General features: G+C 31.6%; 2 protein-coding genes and 1 long non-coding RNA gene across 6 annotated transcripts in view; 2 read left to right on the top strand and 1 right to left on the bottom strand.

Annotated features, from left to right (window-relative positions):
• LOC141453306 (uncharacterized) overlaps positions 1-9,293 on the bottom strand; it is an 86,553-nt gene extending 77,260 nt beyond the window's left edge. Inside the window, exon 1 of one of the 2 annotated variants that reach the window (XM_074126352.1) lies at positions 8,905-9,293. In XM_074126352.1, coding sequence (XP_073982453.1) covers positions 8,905-8,979 — 75 coding nt within the window. In that variant the 5' untranslated portion in view covers positions 8,980-9,293. The remainder of the gene's footprint in view (positions 1-8,904) is intronic. The other variant, XM_074126351.1, reaches the window with a different exon arrangement.
• nudC (nuclear distribution C, dynein complex regulator) overlaps positions 1-20,834 on the top strand; it is a 273,572-nt gene that overhangs the window by 81,128 nt on the left and 171,610 nt on the right. The window lies entirely within an intron of this gene.
• The window catches only part of LOC141453311 (uncharacterized), a 118,752-nt gene that overhangs the window by 71,595 nt on the left and 26,323 nt on the right, over positions 1-20,834 (top strand). The window lies entirely within an intron of this gene.

Below are 20,834 nucleotides of genomic sequence, written 5' to 3'. Positions count from 1 at the left end.
GAAAATGTTTCCCCCTACGTGCGTCGTGTCGTACAAAAATAAGCGATGAAGAATATATTCGTCAAACCCTGAGTATGTTTGACATGAAATTGGGTTGCAATGAAATGACTTTTATATTTTTTTTTCGTTATTTATTTCTTATACGAGGGTCGTTTGAAAAGTCCGTGCAAAAATAAAAACTACTTAATTTTTTGGGGTAAACCTTTTTTATTTTTCAACATAGTCTCCTTTTAGGCTTATACACTTCGTCCAACGCTGCTCTAGTTTGTTGATCCCTTCTGAATAATAGGATTTGTCCAAGTCTGAAAAATAGCCATTCGTTTCTGCAATCACCACCTCGTTTGAATAAAATCTTTTTCCCGCCAGCCATTTCTTCATATTGGGGAACAAATAGTAGTCCGAGGGAGCCAAGTCTGGAGAATAGGGGGGATGTGAAACGAGTTGGAACCCTATTTCCATTAATTTTGCGACCACAACTGCTGAGGTGTGAGCTGGTGCGTTGTCGTGATGGAAAAGGACTTTTTTGTGGGCCAATCGTGGGCGTTTTTCTTGCAGCTCGGTTTTCAAACGGTCCAATAACGATGAATAATATGCACCTGTAATAGTTTTACCCTTTTCCAGATAGTCGATGAGGATTATTCCTTTCGAATCCCAAAAGACAGTCGCCATAATCTTTCCGGCCGAAGGAACGGTCTTCGCATTTTTTGGTGCAGATTCCCCCTTGGTAACCCATTGTTTAGATTGTTCTTTGGTCTCAGGAGTGTAGTGATGTATCCATGTTTCATCCACAGTGACGAAACGACGCTTAAAGTCCTGCGGATTCTTCTGGAACAGCTGCAAACCGTCCTTGCAACACTTCACACGATTTCGTTTTTGGTCAAGCGTGAGCAATCGCGGCACCCATCTTGCGGATAGCTTTGTCATGTCGAAATGTTGATGCAAAATATTATGTACCCGTTCATTCGAGATGCCCACAGCACTAGCAATCTCACGCACCTTCACTCTTCTGTCATCCATCACCATATCATGGATTTTATCAATGATTTCTGGAGTAGTAACCTCAACAGGGCGTCCAGAACGTTCAGCGTCACTTGTGCCCATATGGCCATTCCGAAAATTTTGAAACCACTTATAAACTGTTCTAATCGAAGGTGCGGAGTCACCATAATGTTTATCAAGCTTCTCTTTAGTCTCCTCAGGCGTTTTGCCTTTCATAAAGTAGTGTTTAATCAACACACGAAATTCTTTTTCGTCCATTTTTTGAAAATCACTCGACTTCCTCGATTCAAACGAATGCCAAACACAAAGAAATAGACCGATCTGGCTGAAACTTGGTGTGTGTTCTTCCAAGAGATGCTACTAACTAAACATAACCTCGATACGCGCCAGTGGTGCTATCTCTCTGACTTTGCACGGACTTTTCAAACGACCCTCGTACATAATACTAATTATGCAGGGAAATATCTTGGCAGGTTGCTGCAATTTGGATGATCGCTAAATCTTGAACCCCGCACATGAGCCAAAAAGCTCCGCCTCTTGAATACAGGTAAATAGGGAACAAAAGGATCCTCAACCTGTTTTTTATTTTACCAGGCGCGCCACTTATTACTGCATAGTCTAGCCTAGCACAATATATGAATTCGTTATTGATTTAGTGATGATGACTAATAAAAGACAAGGATACATTTACGAAGACTTATTCATACTATATCTACCTATTAGTTCTTTTTATTTCAACATGGTCACAAAATATTCCAAACTTCTTGCAGTTTTGTGAATATATTTTAGTTTTATCTAAAATTGCAAAATTAACTACCGATGGTCACTACTGAAAACGCATCGACGAATATCTTCGTCATAAACAGTTAACTGGTTAAGAAGCTCCTAAGGTAGAGAAAATCTAAGGGCCAGCATAGCTGGATTCGAACCCGTGATCTCCAGTTGAATCGCTAACAACTCATCTAATTGCATCCCAACCCTTTCTACAGATTTTTTTTTAATTTGCAACAAACGTATACACTACCTGCATTTTAATGCGTAGGGCGCATATACTGAAATTTCGTAACTCTTCATGACCTTAAAACTATACTTTACAAATCTAAACTGTACACAAATTACTAACAAAAGACTCAGTATAGTTTATATATAATGATTCGAAACTGCGTGTATTTTTTTTTTTTTAGCGAATTGATTCATCTACTCATGAATTGTATTCGTCAAGATTACCAACATTTACGAGATGTGGCTATTAAATAACGAGACTATTGCTGTAAAACATTTTATTTTAAATTTATACATATTTAGTTATTATCTCCTTCAATATACAGCCCTCCCCTATCCCTACAACGCTCCATGCGAATTTACCATTGTTCGAAACAGTGCTGGAAGTCTTTTTCTGTCAGCTCCTGCATGACGCGTGCCGCTTTTTCTTTCACAGCTTCAACGGACTGAAATCGTGTCCCTTTTAATGCAGATATGACTTTGGGGAAGAGATAAAAGTCACATGAGGCCAGGTCTGGCAAATAAGGCGGATCGCCTAAAACTGGGATGTTGTACTTGGCTAGAAACGTCTTGACAGTGTGAGCCAGCGCGTTGTCTTGATGGAGAACCCCATGACTTGTTCTTCCACAAATCGGGCCGTTTTTTCCTTACTCTTTCACGGAGTTAAGCGAGCACCGCACGGTAGTAATGTTGATTAATTGTAATCGATATTTTCATCCGTCTTCTCGGCCATCTTGGAAACGCTTGAACCACTCAAAAACTCGCGCACGTGATCAACATTCATCGCCATAAACTTCTTTTAATAAAAGATAAGTTTCGGTAGCGGTTTTACCCAGTTTCATGTAAAATTTCACGACAATTCGTTGCTCTACTACATGTGTAGTATCATGTTTTCGGTAAAACGAAACTAACACCTATTACACAAACAACAGTTCCGTTCAGACAGATTTCTCTACAAACACGTGAGACGCTTCAATCGAAAGAGAAGGCTTTACGCGGCACAGCTGTCGGTCGTTAGGATTTGGCGCATGCATAGTTCTTCTGTAGCAGCATCAGTCTCGTTATTTAATAGCCACACCTCGTATTAGAACATTTTTCAATGACAATAAAATTAAGGAAATTTCTAGGAGAGCTACTGCCTAAAATGACATTTAACCAGTAAACATAAAACCATTTATATAAAATTTAATTAAAAAAATTAAAGATATTGCTACATTATTGAGTTTAATAGTTATTTATTTAACAAGTGAGGAAAGTAGTACTTTTCCTCACGCGAGGCAGGGTTTGCACGCACGAGCGAGCGAAGCGAGGCGAGTGCAAGTGCAAATTGCCGAGTGTGAGGAAAATACTTGACACTCGAGTTAAATATTATATTTTTCTGCAACCATTAGATTTATTAACTAAAAAAATTAAAAATTTCATTTTTACAGTCTACAAAAAGTAATTTATTTATTATAAACATTTATTGTTATATTACAATTATTTACATTACTTATTACATTTTCTGCTGTTTCTTTTATTGATGGAGGAGTGTTTTCTAAACAGGCATCACTAGAATCCATTTTAAATTTCTATAAGGTAACACTATAACCTTTTTAACTGTTATAATTAAAAATATCTAATTATTTATTAAAGTATTATTTTTATTTCTATATTCCTTTCAATTTTTATTTTATTTTTTAATATTAGTTTTTTAATTATTTAAATAAAATAAATTTAAATAAGCTTATTAGAGTTTTACAGAAAATATTTATGTTAATAACAAAACTTCTTATATCAAGGAAGCACAATAAAGTTTTTCCACTCACTAGTGAGGAAAGTGACACTAATGGGAATTTTTCCCCACTAGTGTGGGAAGTTGGGCATTACACAGCTGATTTTAATTGAGTAATGAGAACTTCCCTACATGGTTGCAGAAAAACACATTTTTATTTATTTATTTATTAGTGCTTGCGAGTGAAAGTAATTCGCTGCCTTTAAAATATCATTTCGATCTAATGCATTGGTGCATAAACTCGTGTAATGTTTGTATGCATTTAACATGTTTTTGAAATTCAGAATTTGGATGAAGTATAGAATCATCAAAATGGCGGTTAAAGTAAATTAAAAAATAAATAAATAAATAAAAATTAAATTAAAATCAGTGAAAGAACGTTCATTAATAAAGAACTAAGGCTATCCAAACTGGTTTCAACAAATATCACTCTCTAAGGGACTATAAAATGACAAGAACTATAGTTAATTAATTATAACATGGCGCTTTATTATAGTTTTTGAATATATATATATTTTTAATAATTATGAAAATTAAATAAAAATAAAAGAACACTGGAGGTTTTTTTTTTTTGTTTCTTTAAAATTTCTTGAACTTGAAAGTTCCCATGTTCTTGAACTTTATCAGTTACGTAATAAAAAATGATTCGATAATTATCTTTGAACCCTATAATTATTTTGTTTTTTTATTTTTATGTTTTTGATGATTCATTAGTTTTAATTTTTTTTTTTTGTTTCAGTTTAAAGTTTAATGATAATTTGTTAAGTTTTAATGTTACAGTTTACACAGAAATACAATTAGTAAAAGTTCTTTGTTTATTTTTTATTAGACACTTGGGTGAGAATATTGTATCATTTATATGGAGTGAAATTCACCATGATTTATCTACTTAGAGATTTAAACTAAGTACACCAGTCCTGAGGCTAAACACGATCAATGTAAAGTAAAGAAATCATATTTGATTCAGCTATTTTATAGCTATAATATTTATGAACTAGACTTAGTTCTATTGTTGAAAAGATTCTTGCTGCTTGATTAGTGTGATGTTAACACACTTGTAACCTTCTGACCCTGTTTTGGGTACGTGATTGTACGAAATATTTTTCACTAATTGGCACTGTTTTTTTTTTTTTTGCAATATCTTCTGCCAAGTTTTGAATGCAAATATTATCACAGATTTTTTGTTATTTTGAGAACCTCGTTTCTAACGCCATGATTGTTGCTTAAAATGCTGAAATAGTTTTCAATTTAGTTCGTAACATAATTTTTCTTTTAGATCTATGTTGTTCTTTATAATGTTATTGAATAACCATATGGCTATTCGTACTGTACCGACCTTTCAGGACAGTGTATTCAAAGTTATAAGGTAACACCATCATTGGTTTAAAGGAGAAAAAAAAAATTCAGGACTCGCATTCTGGTTTTAAACTTGGAAATCTATTGCACCTAACTACGTAGCGAATCTTGTCCCCAATAGTGGTTGAAGGGCCATCCAAAAAAAGGTTTAAATATCGCTAATTTTCGCTGGTCACTGAAACACAGCTCCAACTTTAAAATTCTAAAAATATACCTTAAATACAAAAAAATTCAGAACCCTTTAAATGCTCACTAAGTTTCATTATTTTTAAAAAAAATATTTTACAGTTCAATAAAATTTTTAAATTAAAACTGTCCAGTAGGACAGCTGTATAAAGGGTTGATAGTCAAAAAACTGCACGAAAAAGTGTAACGTTTGAAAAACACCCAACTTTGACAATTTTTTTCTCTTTTTCTATAAAAGATAAAATTCCCCAAATTTTCCTTAAATTATAGGACAAATCCTCGTTTACAACTCTAATTTTTTGCAACAACCCAGATCTTATAGATTTCCAGAAAAAAGTTGCTGAAAATGAGCGGTATTTTCAAAAAAAATGTTCTTATTGTAGTTACCTTTTTTTGTAAACAACGCAGCACCAAAACGCGCGAACCTATTTTCATGAATGAGGTTAACAGACAAACACCATTTTGTGGAAGAGAAAAACCCATTTGTTTTTTTTTTTTTTTTGGACTCAAAGGATCTCAAAAAGAATATTCCCCTCTTGATACTCAAAATAAGAAAGATCTACACGATTACAGTGGCTACCTTCTCTTACTGTGTAAGAATATGTAACAAGTCAAACATATTCGCTAATACATAATTTGATTTACAAAAAAAAAAAAATGGCATTACTTTTCATTGTATTGCTCTAGCCGATTAAGAATCTCAAATTGAATTTCGAAACTCATGAACACTTGAATTATTTTATTTTGATGTCCCCTTATTTTTTATTTTAATGCGGACAAAAACCAAAAAATTAATGTCATACTTCATGGTCACCATAGTATTTTGCGTGGGTATATATATCATGTGAATCATCATGAGTGGGAATAAGAATTAAGTAATTCCATTCCGATCTAACCCGATACCTTGGACCAAAGATGATATCTGCTAAAGATGAGGAGAAGTTAAGAGCTCATTTTACCATCTGCCAACTACCTAATTCTTTCTCATTTCTCATATTTATGTAGCCAACATTTTTAGGTTTAATGTTAAGTATATTTGGGCGAGTTAAGTGTTATCACATATTTTAGCTACACTCGGAGTTGGCAGTATTTGTACTCGGTGTGTGAAAAATGCACTTCTTTCACTTGTACACTAAATATTAGCTTGCTAAATGGTTAAAGACAGTTTGATATTAATCAGTTTAAATACATTTTTTGATACTACCGCCTTTATGTTACGTAACAATATATTTTTAATGGAAGTTGTATTTATTTTTACAGTTTATTGCACTAAACATTACCCACACTTTTAAGGATTAGAAATTTTAGTTAATCTTATGCTCTGTCATATTTGTAAAGATGTCAACTCTCACATCAATAAACAACATGGCCTTAGTATTAACTAATATCGTGGATTTTTATCCATCACAACGTACTTGCTTATCAGATTAGTAAAGAGAATTTTGTTTGGCGCTAAGAGCTTTCACTCAACTATTGCGCTATTCGGAGTATGTGCATTTTTTTTTTAGCGCGTAATCTTTTCTGGGTTGGCTACATGAATCTTGCGGAGCAATTTTTAAAAAATGAATTTACATTGCTGCGTCTTAAGAAGGTTATTCATACTTAGAATGGCCGTAGTTTTAACAAAATATTTTAATATCCTTTATACTGCATAGAAGACACAGAAGTGTACATTTTACTGAAATTTTATTTTAAAGGGAACTTTAAAGTATTATCCATTTTATTCAGGTGGGCTTTTACGTCCAACTAACAAATGAGGTAGTCGTAGACGAAGACGATTAGCAAATATACTTTTACGACATAGTTCTCATATTAAAAACATTAAATAAAATCTAAGGCCTAGAGACCGGGAATCGAACCCAGTACCAACAAAAGATATTAGCTTTATGAGCCGGCGCCTCTAACCGCTCGGCTACCGTGACGCTTTAAGGGGAAGTTTATCTACTCCCTTCACGTACACCTGAAATAATAGTAAATTTCCGATAAAGACTTAATTTATAAAATTAGGCATGATCGAATTACCTTTCAAGGTAATATGCCAAATCAAAATCTAGGTCGACACCTAGCCGATGAAATTACTTTTTTAAATAAAGGGCAATTTTTTAATTTAACTCGTTTTAGCCTTTTTCACATAAAATTTTTATTTTTGTAACATCTCTAAGAATTTAACCAAAAAAAGTCCATAATTAATGTATCAATGATCAATGTGATATTATTTTCAAAAATTGAAAAGAAATTATTATAGTTCAATTTCTGTGAAATGAAAATAAGGTTATTAGTTAACAGTTTATAATAATGAAATCCTTTTAATCACTAAAAGTAATTTACAAGAATTACTTCTTCTTGCAATTTTAAGCTAAAAATATATTTAAAAAAAAATATTTACGTTAAAATTACTACTTATTAAAATAGAAATCTTAATTCAGCATTAAACTTTCTCAATCAGTTAGCAATTACAAACGGTTGAGTGTTGTAACCGCCTATTTCAGAATGTTTGTAATTCCGCATTTTATTTTTATCCACTACTTTACGAGTAGTAATATTGCTAACAATTACTTGCTAACAACCGTAATTAAACATTTTATTTTAATTTGGATCTTCTTAATTGATATGCATTTTTGTTTGTTTTTATATAGGTCATTGGAGATTTGGGTCGCCCTTGAGTTGTAATAAGTTAAATAAATGTGGGCGATTGTTTTTCCCCCCAAATAATCGAGTTTTGCATTTACTTAAAAATAAGCTCATGACCCAGATTTCTTAAAAAAAAATAGTACCACTGTTTCAGAAGTGATTTTAACGCTTTGTTAGAAAATGGTTCTTTATTTGTAAATAAATATTTATACCTTTTTAAATGTAATTTGATTGGTAGAATAAAGAAGATTCTAATATTTATCTCCAGTGGCTATGTTGTAGTATTTATAACCTTTACATCAGCTGTTATGTCAGTAACTGCTTCCCACGTTTTTAAAATTCCCCTACTCCATTAATTTTTACATTTTCAATCACTTTTAATCATTTATTTCACCTTTTTTTTCCTTATTTAAAATGTTATTTTTAAACTTTATTTATGTAAGCAAATTTAAATTTTCCATTCTTTTGAATAATTAATCTTATGGAATAAAATGCAAGAGTACATTAACTCAAATTAACGTTTTATCTTATCAAATAATAAAGGCGGAACTAGCAAACATTGTAACCAGTAGTTCAAATGGATAACCTACTTCTATTTTTTTACAATAAGGAAATGAGATAAATTTTGGTGGCAGATATATTATTGGATTTGCTTTAATTTTCTAATTAAAAAATAAATGTATTTATTTTATTTTAATTTTCTATCATTTAAGATTATTTAGTGCAAGATTTATAATTGCTAAAAAGTAAGATAAGGTAAAAGTTAGGTTTCATAATGTCTTGTAGCCGGCATGCGAGTTGCACATTGGTCGTGACGCTTTCCTTTCTTTATGTGTAACATGATTCTCTGTAAATACTTAACAATAATAGAAACAGAGAGAACTTAATAATAATAGAACTCCTAAGTTCGTTAATAGTTTTGAGTACAGAGTGTTGGAAGTTTTAAAGTTACTTACATTGATTGTTGCTGTTGATCGATTGTCCGCTGGTTGATGCAGTACCGTATCGCTGTTTCTTGGTGCAGGAGGCATGCTTTTGGTTATACCAGAATCAGAATTTGGTTTGGAATAATAGAATTATTTAAAGAACAAAAAATATATATCCCTTGTTGTTGAGATTATGGTAACAAAATAATAAGAGGCAACACTTTTACGGATTTTCTTTTATGCTTTCAAATAAAAGAAAGAACAAGAAAGTGGTTAAAGAACAAGAACAAAAAAAAGAAAGACACACAATAATTTGTTCAATAAAAGTTGAGACGATCTCTCTCTCGCTGGCCGCACACGGCAGCGGCTGACTAGAGACTGACTGACTTGTACACTCAGCGCTCTAGGGGTCTGATCTTGACCCTCTCTCAATACCCATTGCTCTATCATGGAAACGCTTACGTCATCTTCTCCCCCCACCCACCCTAACCATTCTTTTATATATCCCTTTTTTTTTTAAAAATAGATATTTAGCACAGTTTTAAACAGATTTTTATCATAATACTAATATTCAATATAATAAATTTCAGGATTTTTTAAAATTATAACCCAAAATTTTCCGCTATAATGGCCGAGCTATCGATGCGCCGAAAAAAAAATTACCAGTATGAGAGGGAATCCCTTTTTTTTAGCTTTTTTTGGGATCTACTATTTCATTTTTAATGTCTAAAAAAAATAAAATAAAATAAATAGTATCAGATGTGGTTGGTATCATTGTACATTTTAAGGAATTACGAACTCTACATAAGATTTAAATTATTAACAAAAAGAGTGAAAGAAGGGATTAGCTATGCGGTTAGCGTATTAGATTCTCACGCGAAGGTCTCAGGTTCGAATCCAGTTTGTTGGCCACTTAAATTTTCTCTTCCAATATCCGGTGATATTACAGTGTTGTCTATAACGAAGGTACACTGGTCCCCAGAGGCCGGCAGTGCACCGTAAATAGCTCTGGGCGCCAACAACCTCAAGTGTTGACGCGCCTTAAATCATTTAATATATATATTTATATTAACAAAAAGCAAAATGAATACATGATAACTTGATGTTCTTCTGGTAGTAGTTAACCCCACTCTACATGCAAGGAGTTCAAATCCCCCTAAGGTCTGCTTGATGAACCAGATGGGCAGTTTTTTTGTTCAAACAGAGAGAAATGATTGAAAAACATCAGAAAACAAAACTTGATGAATGCGTGACTATTTTGGAACAACAGTAGAATATAATAGAATAAGTTTTAACGTTTTTATTCATTTATTTATATTTTTATAAGGTTATACAAGTTTTTGGCTAGTGAACTCCCATTTTTTTAAAAGAAATTTTGGGGCATATTTAGGAGGCAGCTAAAAATACTGCGATCCAAAAAAAAATTATTTTAAATCAAGTTATTAAGGTTTTCTTGATAAGATTTATTTTTGATAAAGTTCTAGGTTTTCTCGCAAGTTTTTTAATAAAATATAATAATAATATCTAAGTATAACAAGTAATATTCTGCCTTCTATAGTGATCAAGAAATGTTCATATTTAACCTTCACTGAATTGTACATTACACTTATCTTTAAAAAAGTTTAAAGTTTTATTAAATTTTTTTGACAATTTTTTTTCTTTGTAGACACTTCGAATGACCGTTAAAAAAAAGCAAAGTATGGACAAAATGCCAAATTATTCGGTTAGTTAGTAAATAATTCCAGTGACTTCAATGCCGTGTAGAGACGAGGATGTAGTATTACAAATTCAGATAATTATTTGGACAAAAATTAAACTTTTTTCTTTGTATTTATACAAAACTTTTTCTTTGTATTTGTATAAAACTGAATTACCAATGCATGAGAATAAATTTATTGTTTACCTTTATATGTGAGTAAGGTTATAAAAGTTCTAGCATATTTTACCATCTTTTGTTAGATTTATATTTTCTATTATTCCAGGAATTGTTTATTGTTTTTATAAACATTACAAAAGGTTTTAATTTCTTAGGTTACTGACATTTTTACCATTTCTAACTATATACATTAAACCAATCTCATTTTCGTGAATTGTTTCATTCGCTAATGTAAACAAGGCAAAAATCTTTACAAACAGAAATGATAAACATTTGAATTAAATGAAAACCTTGTAAACAAACAACACCTTTATGGACACTATTTAAACAGAGATAAATGATAAAGTCATCCCTTAAATGTACTTATTTACAACAATAAATCTTTATACTTTTAAAAACCTTAATATTTTTATAAGAATAAATAATGCCAAGAAATGCTGCTAAACATTTGTCTTTTATCCTAGTCTTGAAGTTGTTAGTTTAAGGTTATGTAGCCTTATTAATAGAAAAAAATGATCTTTTCGTTTTAGGACTTATTCGTATGTTGTATTTATTATTATTATTATTTAATTCCAAAATTAATCTAATGTTAATTTAGTCCAAGAGAGTGTTTTATTATTATTATTACTATTATTATTATTATTTATTATTAATTTCTATTTTATGTTAAATTGCTAAAGGTGTCTTATTTATTTTATTTAGTAAATTTCCTGTAGGCTTAGGGAGTCTTTTGCCAATCATTCAATTTAACCAAATACAAAAAACATAACGTTTTGCTGGTTTGAGGTGATAATAATAAGTGGTTAGCTAGTGTTACGTGAGAGGGGCTGTGCCTGATAGATTTCACTATAGTTTTGGAATGTGACCCTCGAATGTGTTCTTGATCTTGTTCCTATTTTTGTTTATATATTTTTTTAAATAAAAGTAGATCAAGTTAGATATTTTTTTTAATTTTTTTTTTTTTAGGTGAATTGCCATTTGATAGTGTGTAAACGACCTTGTATTGTTTCCAGTAAATCAGTGTATTAAAAAAATAAAATCTAATGACGTTAGGTTTTTCGCAATATTATATTTTTTGAGGTAAACATGAGTTTAAAAAGTTTGTGGTGTCTCATATGGTTCTATCTTACTTCAATTTATGTATCAATTTAAATTCTACTTTTTTTTTTGTAGGCGGGGCTTAACGTCCAACTAAGTGAAACTAAATTTTTAAGTTTTGATAACTAACCTGAAAAGAAAGTTCCAGCGTTTTTGTGGTTGACATATTTGTTTTTCCAATTTATAGACGCAACTTTGTTTTTGTTTTCTGTAATTCGTAGAGCTGAGAATTTCAATTTAGGTGCATTTCCCAAAAATTGTATATTATTAGTTCTTGCAAAAAAAAATGAGAGGAAATGAGTCACAAACTTACTTCTTATTTATTAAAATTATTACATAATCATTTCACTTATTCACTCCACAAACCGGATTACCAAAATTATATAAACAAAGAAATGAGAGTGTATCTTGTCTATTAGTTGCAATATCTTATGTTTTTAATTAAAGTGCAAATTTTTTTACATTCTTAGTGGGTGTTTTTTTTAAAAAAATTTAAATACACTGCACTCACTTTCATTAAAGAGCAATTAAGTGATTAATGTTTTAACATTAAACTCTGATTTCCTGTTTCACCAAAACATAGTGTAAAACTCGCAAATATTTTGTAATATGTTTAAAAAGTTCGTAAAAAGAGATTTATCCATGGAAATCCTCTTTCTCTTTATAAATGAGAGAGTGAACACATCAACTACATCTCCACAACTGATGAGTAACAGTAATTTCCCTTTAAATGCCTACTTGCTTTATGATGATGGTAATGATGAGTTTATGATAAAGATGACATCAGTCAAATAAATATGAAAACATTTATGTACAATTAAAACAAAATTTACTTATTTTTATCCCTTCTCAGACAATTCGAATTACTGAGACTTTTTATTTGTTTGTTTATTATCTGATATAAAAACCTCTTTGGCAGAGCAACCATTTTGAATATTAGTCGTTTGTTGACTTCTCTAAACCAGACATAAACACTAAAGTTAAAATACTTCTTTGTTTTTCACTGTTATCTATATTTAATTTTAGAGCGACTTCTAGTAAATTATTCACACTGGTCATTATAACTGTCTTGTTTTGTTAATTTTACTTAAGAGAATTCTGCTAATTACTTTGTTATGAAGAAATATTTTATTTAATGAATATTGTTCCAATATTTTTTTATTTATTTTATTTTTAATGGAGGTTATTTCAAACTGACGATGGCTGAAAGTCCGACACCACCCAGGGAAGGGATATAATAAATATTTAAATAATATTACATAAATATATTCTTATTCCTTCCGAAAAATCTAATATTTACTTTTTCTATGTCTCTTTATTATTTTTTAAAATTTATTTCACTTTTTTCTCTTTCTCAGAGCACCTTTTTCTAAATCGCTAGCTCTAACTGCTAAAAATGACTAGAGGTTCCTAACTAAATAGCCATTCAGGTAACTGACATTCGCTCAATCCAGAGATTTATTGTCAATATAATTTGATAGTATACTTTTAATCCTGAGCAAATTGCTAAAAAGTTCTTTTGGCTTTTCATTAAGTATAATTCAGGGCTGGCATTGATGATTATCCCTGCAGGAATTATCAAAATAAATCTACCCCCACCTCAAAATAATCACATTGGTTTTGGTTTGGAGTTATCATCATTAATATAATTTTTAATTAATCCATAATAAAATGATCTATACAAACTATTTGTAAATAATGTGTGCTAATTTTGTTGCAAACCAAAATGGTTAAATTCCACTCTTTTAGATTATCAGAAAAAACAGAAACGTTTAATTATTTGGTAGATGATTCTAGTAAAACCAGATTACTGAAATCTTTGGTTAGTACCAAAACAAAAATGGATTATCATCTATCATTTAGCATTTTTCCTTTTGATCAAGTTAGGATTTTCGGCAGTTAGAAGAGTTACAACTTTAAATTATTGCTAGTTGAAGGATCTTTACGAGTATTCCAGACTACTACGAACATTGACAGTTGGTAATGGCCACTATTTGGGTTTAAAAGGTCTTTCATACCCAAATAGTGGTCTATAATAATGATTTCCATTCCTGCAGATCAAGCAAGCACTTCTATTCAATATATTTACATTTTATAGTCAATCGCACTTGAGGAGCCAGTAGATCTTTTAGGTCTTGTTGAATTTTCTTCACCTCTTGTAAAATTAATTGATTGATATTAAATCAATTTCAAATTACAACAATAAATGCAAAATATTCCCTAATTTAGAAATTTCAGTAACCAAAATTATTTGTTTTTTAAATTCTGTACAAAACACATTAAAAATTATGTGATTTTAACGTTAATTAATCGAAATTTTTCAAAAATGTATATTTTTCTTAATATTTTTTTTTTTTTTTAAATACAGCTTCTTTAATTATTCATAACTTTGAATATAAAATGGCCATTAAAATGATTCCAACTGCATTGTCTTTATAGCAAATTAATAATAATAATATATTTATTGCTTATAAGGTTACAAACTCTTTAGCAAGGAGTTTGCGTTTGACATTCTTTTTTTGTTATAAACAGAAAGATTTTTTAATTAAATAAAAACTTTACTATACAAAAAGAAAAACGGAAATAACTACTTGTACCATTTTAAATTATAAAAATCAAAAATAAAAAGCCAAACTACTAAGATATCAAGTCTAGAAATAAAACAAAGTAAACATAAATATAACTACAATAAAACTATAAATTTAACTGAAATGAAGACATTAACAGATAAAATAACTAAATGAATATTACTGGTCAAAACTAAAAGATAACTAAGAGATATTGCTAGTTTACGAGGGTCGTTTGAAAAGTCCGTGCAAAAATAAAAACTACTTAATTTTTTGAGGTAAACCTTTTTTATTTTTCAACATAGTCTCCTTTTAGGCTTATACACTTCGTCCAACGCTGCTCTAGTTTGTTGATCCCTTCCGAATAATAGGATTTGTCCAAGTCTGAAAAATAGCCATATTGGGGAACAAATAGTAGTCCGAGGGAACCAAGTCTGGAGAATAGGGGGGATGTGAAACGAGTTGGAACCATATTTCCATTAATTTTGCGACCACAACTGCTGAGGTGTGAGCTGGTGCGTTGTCGTGATGGAAAAGGACTTTTTTGTGGGCCAATCGTGGGCGTTTTTCTTGCAGCTCGGTTTTCAAACGGTCCAATAACGATGAATAATATGCACCTGTGATAGTTTTACCCTTTTCCAGATAGTCGATGAGGATTATTCCTTGCGAATCCCAAAAGACAGTCGCCATAATCTTTCCGGCCGAAGGAACGGTCTTCGCCTTTTTTGGCGCAGATTTCCCCTTGGAAACCCATTGTTTAGATTGTTCTTTGGTCTCAGGAGTGTAGTGATGTATCCATGTTTCATCCACAGTGACGAAACGACGCTTAAAGTCCTGCGGATTCTTCTGGAACAGCTGCAAACCGTCCTTGCAACACTTCACACGATTTCATTTTTGGTCAAGCGTGAGCAATCGCGGCACCCATCTTGCGGATAGCTTTGTAATGTCCAAATGTTGATGCAAAATATTATGTACCCGTTCATTCGAGATGCCCACAGCACTAGCAATCTCACGCACCTTCACTCTTCTGTCATCCATCACCATATCACATGGATTTTATTAATGATTTCTGGAGTAGGAACCTCAACAGGGCGTCCAGAACGTTCAGCGTCACTTGTGCCCATATGGCCACTCCGAAAATTTTGAAACCACTTATAAACTGTTCTAATCGAAGGTGCAGACTCACCATAATGTTTATCAAGCTTCTCTTTAGTCTCCTGAGGCGTTTTGCCTTTCATAAAGTAGTGTTTAATGAACACACGAAATTCTTTTTCGTCCATTTTTTGAAAATCACTCGACTTCCTCGATTCAAAGGAATGCCAAACACAAAGAAATAGACCGATCTGGCTGAAACTTGGTGTGTGTTCTTCCAAGAGATGCTACTAACTAAACATAACCTCGATACACGCCAGTAGTTCTATCTCTCTGACTTTGCACGGACTTTTCAAATGACCCTCGTACATCTATCAATACTCAAACTGAGACAATGATTTTTTAATGTTTGAATATACGAGTAAAATGGCCATTAAAATGATTCCAACTGCATTGTCTTTATAGCAAATTACATTTAAATAAACTTTGTACAATTACATGTTTTGCTAAACATTTTAAAAGATACAAAACATTTAGTTAAGATTGTTTTTTTTATAAAAAAAAAAAATAGCAAAACAAAAATTATTTGGTCAATTGTAGCGACCTCTAAATATTAATCGATTTTGCTCTAATACGGACGAAGAGTGTTGTTTCCGCCCGGCGCTCTTTAAAATTTAAAAGTCAACATTTTTTGAAACACCCTAATGCTCAATATCCATCATATGGTAATGCCAAAGGTAAATATAAGTTTTTACAAACATCAGAAATGAAGGAACAAAATTCGTTCATTTGAACAAATTATAATTCCTCAAATTGTAGCAGCATTCCTCATAAATAAAGGTTTGGCGGTGAAATCGCATTTTATTTTACTAGTTCTTAGATAATAAGCATCTTCAGACTTGAAAATGGTTAGAAAAACTTAGAATGGATAGTGAAAAGGCTGTACTAGATTTTAGTAATTTGTGATCTTTCATTTTTTGGTAACCACGCTTAGTTACTAACTAAAACATAACAAATATTTGTAAATACTCTCTGGAGAAATTTCTTTAGTTACTGAGAGGGGTGAAACGCTAGAATGTCGGCTGTATGAGCTCATTTTCGATTATAACTAAGATGGGGAAGTGAAAGCAGATTTTTTTTTGTGCGATGTTAAAGAGTATTTATAACGCTTATTCCCCAAAGTGCGTTTTATTTTATTTTCTAGTTTTCTAGTGTTACCGCATCTTATGAAATCTTTGAATGTCCATAGTTTTGGAAATGAAAATTCTGGTTTTCCTCTATTTAGATCGTAAAGCGAACAATATATGCTTCGCTCAAGTTTCAGGTGTTAAGGGAAGAGTGAACGAGAATTGTACTTTGTCCTGAAACAATGTCCCTTAAAGGCAACGAAAAAAAAATACATTGAATAACAGAGGCGCCACAGTAGCCGAGCGGTTTTGAGGCAACGACCGCAAAGCTAACATGTATTGTTGGTACTGCGTTCGATTCCCAGTCTCTAGGTCTTAGATTTTATTTACTGGTTAATAAAAGAACTATACAGTAAAGTATGTTTACTAGTCGCCACCGTCCGCGACCCCTAATTTGGTAGTTGGACCTAACGCCTGCCTGAAAAGGTAGGCAGTTACTTTACTTTTACATTAAATAAAAGAATATTGAATGGTGTATGGCATGATGAATTGTCAGGAATGACAGAGGAGGCGCGAGACTGAACGAAAGAATTGGAGCAAGTAGAGAGAGATCAGGAACTTGCGATATCGCAACAAAATTTAAATCGTGAAAAATTTAGGTGAGAGGCAGGCACATTTGAACAGAATTTACATTTTCTGTTACAGAGTGCACAGAATCGTATTATTGAACCTTTTCATTTTGTTTTCTACAACTTTCAAGTCTTCTTAACAGATCTATATCAATAAACAGTTGGTACTTTACGTACATATCTATATTTATTTAATTTAAAAATGTTGTGCCAAATGTTAATATCTGCCCCACTGGTGGGGTAGCTTTGAACACAATATAAAATAGAAAGAAATGATGTTACTTTACTCTGAATCTACCTTCTATCAGTTATTTCTCTCACTACTACATTACTTTCTCTTTTAAACCACTGAAATCTAGTTCAAAAATCAAGAATAACTCAGTTCGGGATGTTGTACCCGAAGTGATGGGTTTAGTAAGTTTGAACAAAATATTCGGTTTGTTGCGCTTCTTAATGTAGGTTCGGACCACTTTCCCCTTCTCTGCGATTAAACAAAAAAAAAAAGTCACAAACTTGCAGGTCGGTAGGGCACATTTTAACTGAGATGTTGAAATGTGCCCCAACTCCTTCCATAAAAGAAAATCCAACACTTTTTGCAAGCGAATAGACTTTTGTAAATACTAGATTTTAGAATACGAATTCCAAATGTTAATATGGACTAACTATACTTACACCTTGTCCACTACAATCTTCACAGTACACTTCCAAAGCTGCAACAAAAATTTTACTTCCACCTTACAAAATATAACATTCCTCAAGGCTGACTTTACAAACAATGAAAACGAAGGAAAACTCTGTCAATTATACAACAGGTCTACCACCAAATATGGAGAAAATTACCAATCATAAATGTTTTACATATTTGGCGAGAAATTAAAACTATTCAAAGGTGACCCTCTCCACTACTAAATTAATGTATTTCCCAGAGTTGAGGTGAAAAGAACTTTTCTCAATGCTTGATTAGAGTCCTTAATGAGTTTAATAAAGAATACTGACAAATTACTAAATGCATGACAATAAAATTGAAATTACGTTAATCAGGTTTAAATAGTAAATTTCATAAATGCATGTAACTAACATCCCCACCTTACTGACAGCCATTGTAGATGACGAACAGCAATCTCCTGTTTGGATGGATGACCTTATCATTAATATCTTTCAATTCTTAAACCCTTTCTATGCGGTCCTTTCGAAATTTTCTCATTTATTGAATGACCACCCGTCGAGAAGGTTGTCCAAATGTCAATTTCACAACATGCAAGGAAAATTAAACTAACAACTAACTATTAAATAAAAATTACCTCTTTACTCTGATTAAATACTGATCTAATGGAACATCCATTTGTTTTTGTAGAGGTCTCTGTTTAGATATTTTACCTCACAATGGCAAGAGGTAATTTATTGTGAGTTATTTTTCGTGCTATTCTACTTTTATTTTTAAGGTCAGCAATCTGTTTCGAGTGAAACAAAATAATATAAAAATAAATAGTTGCACTTCACAAAATTAGTAATTGTTTCCTTGGAGATTTTGCCCTAAATTAAAGTCTATGTACTTTTCTTAACCTTGAGCGTTTTAATGAGATGTCAGGGAATGATCTAGTTTTTTTAAAAACAACTAAATTTGCGTTAATATAATTAAATCTTCTTCAATATTTTTAAGTTGATTTTAAAGTAACCCGATGAAATAATGTCTCTAATTATTATTATTATTTATTGTTACTTGCTTATAATACAATTGTAGCAAGGGGTTAACCCGAGCATTTACAGTTATACAGAGAATAAAGACAACTTAAATAAATTCACTTTTACAAATGAATAAACTATTAGATTAATAAAAAGAAAATTTTCATTTTGTAGATTTTGATTTTTGTAATTGCTGAATGAATATGAATGAAAATTAAAAGTTGGTCACTCTGCTTAGATAACTTCAATTTACCAGCTGATCTGCCTGGCCAGTTATCGGCGGCCATCTTTAACACGTTAGTGGAGTCACTTTATTTTGTTAACGTGATTTTTTAAGTGAATATTAGTAAGTGTTAAAGTGAAATTCTATTTTATAAATTGTGTTCAAGTTATACTAAGTGCGTGATATACGGTTTTAGTGTAAATAGTGTTGTGAATTATTTTAAATTGTGTCAAGTGTCGAAGTGCTATTGGACTGGTGATCTACTGAAATGCTGATGGATATTCCTTAAACAAGGTAAGACTTCATTATCAATTACTTATTTTAAATTTCAATTATATTTTTATTATTCTTGCTGGCAAATGAAATTGTCTCATTTAGTTATTGTCTACAAATCATTTTATCAATGCTACGTCTTGACTACGTTCAGTGTTGGTAAATTCTTTAATTTTTAATGCTACCAAAAGAATTTAAATTGATTTCTATGCCTTCTTGATGTATTCTTTGATCTTCTCTTTTTAATCGACTATAAGTTCCAATTTCGCGTTTATGTTTCCTAAAATCGTTTTCTTAGCCTTTTTGTTGTATTTAAGTCATAAGTTACAAGTCGAGAAATTTGATTAAGTGCATCTTAAACTTTACAAGAAGTAACTACTTACAAGTCAATCGCTGCTAACCAATTCACCAAATTATATCAGTTTCTTTCAAGTGTAATGGTTTCAAAATGCATCAATGTTATATTGTTTCAAGACTTTTTTAGTTATTACTGCACGAAATCCATTGCCTAAATTTGTGTGTTTCTGGTGAGTGAAAAGACGTTCAATAGCAAGGTAAAAGTTATTGGTTGAATCTGAAGTAATTTTGTTTGTACGTAGTTTCGGTTTGGGTTAGAGCTATTAGTTGGTCAATGTAGTATTTTTTCGTCATTCAGTTTCTGTTTTATAATATTTAAAGGGTCTCTGACAGGGTAGAAGTGTAAAAGGTTTGTTATGTCAAGGGATATGAGACGTGATGAGAATATTTGTTCTGTGCCTTTCAATAAGTGGATAATGTGTTATTATTTATATGTAAACATTGAGAACTGTTCTCAGGTTAGGTGCTGTGAGATTTATGGATACGTATTTGAGTACTCCATTTTTAGGCACGATAAAGGTGACTGTCTTGATTTGCTGTTGGACTCGTTTTGTCGGGTCGTTCTTAAGTTGAGTTTGTCCTTTTTTGTTTATGAAGTTGTTAACATAGTCTGAGTGTGTTAAAATTACCGTAGAGTTGCCTTTGTACGCTTAAGTTAATATGAGGTTATTCTTTTTTAGTTTCTGTCTTAGGTTATTTGCTGTGCGTATTTCTAGATTATCTGATTTGTTCTGTCTTCAGTTTTTTATGCGTATTATTGATAATGTCAGTCGCTAAGAGTCCTTTGCGAGTACTTCTTCAACATGTGATAGTAATGTTACTGCTATTTCAGCATCGATCGTTAGGTGTTCAATATCTGGGTCTAAAAAACGCGCTTAGGAAATAGAGAAAGTGAAGAAACCAAAACTAACAAATCATTATGGCAGCAGCGGACTTTAAATATGAATCTGTTCCATATGAGGTAGTACTTGTCTTGGTTAAAACGGTAGAAAAATCAAAGAATGATGCCAAGAAAACATCCGTTCGTAGTACAAA

The sequence above is a fragment of the Rhodnius prolixus genome, unplaced genomic scaffold (assembly GCF_049639745.1).
Source record: "Rhodnius prolixus isolate KJV_2025 unplaced genomic scaffold, Rpr scaffold_3, whole genome shotgun sequence".
In the NCBI taxonomy this organism is placed as follows: Eukaryota; Metazoa; Arthropoda; class Insecta; order Hemiptera; family Reduviidae; genus Rhodnius; species Rhodnius prolixus.
This window is presented reverse-complemented; position numbering and strand designations above follow the sequence as displayed.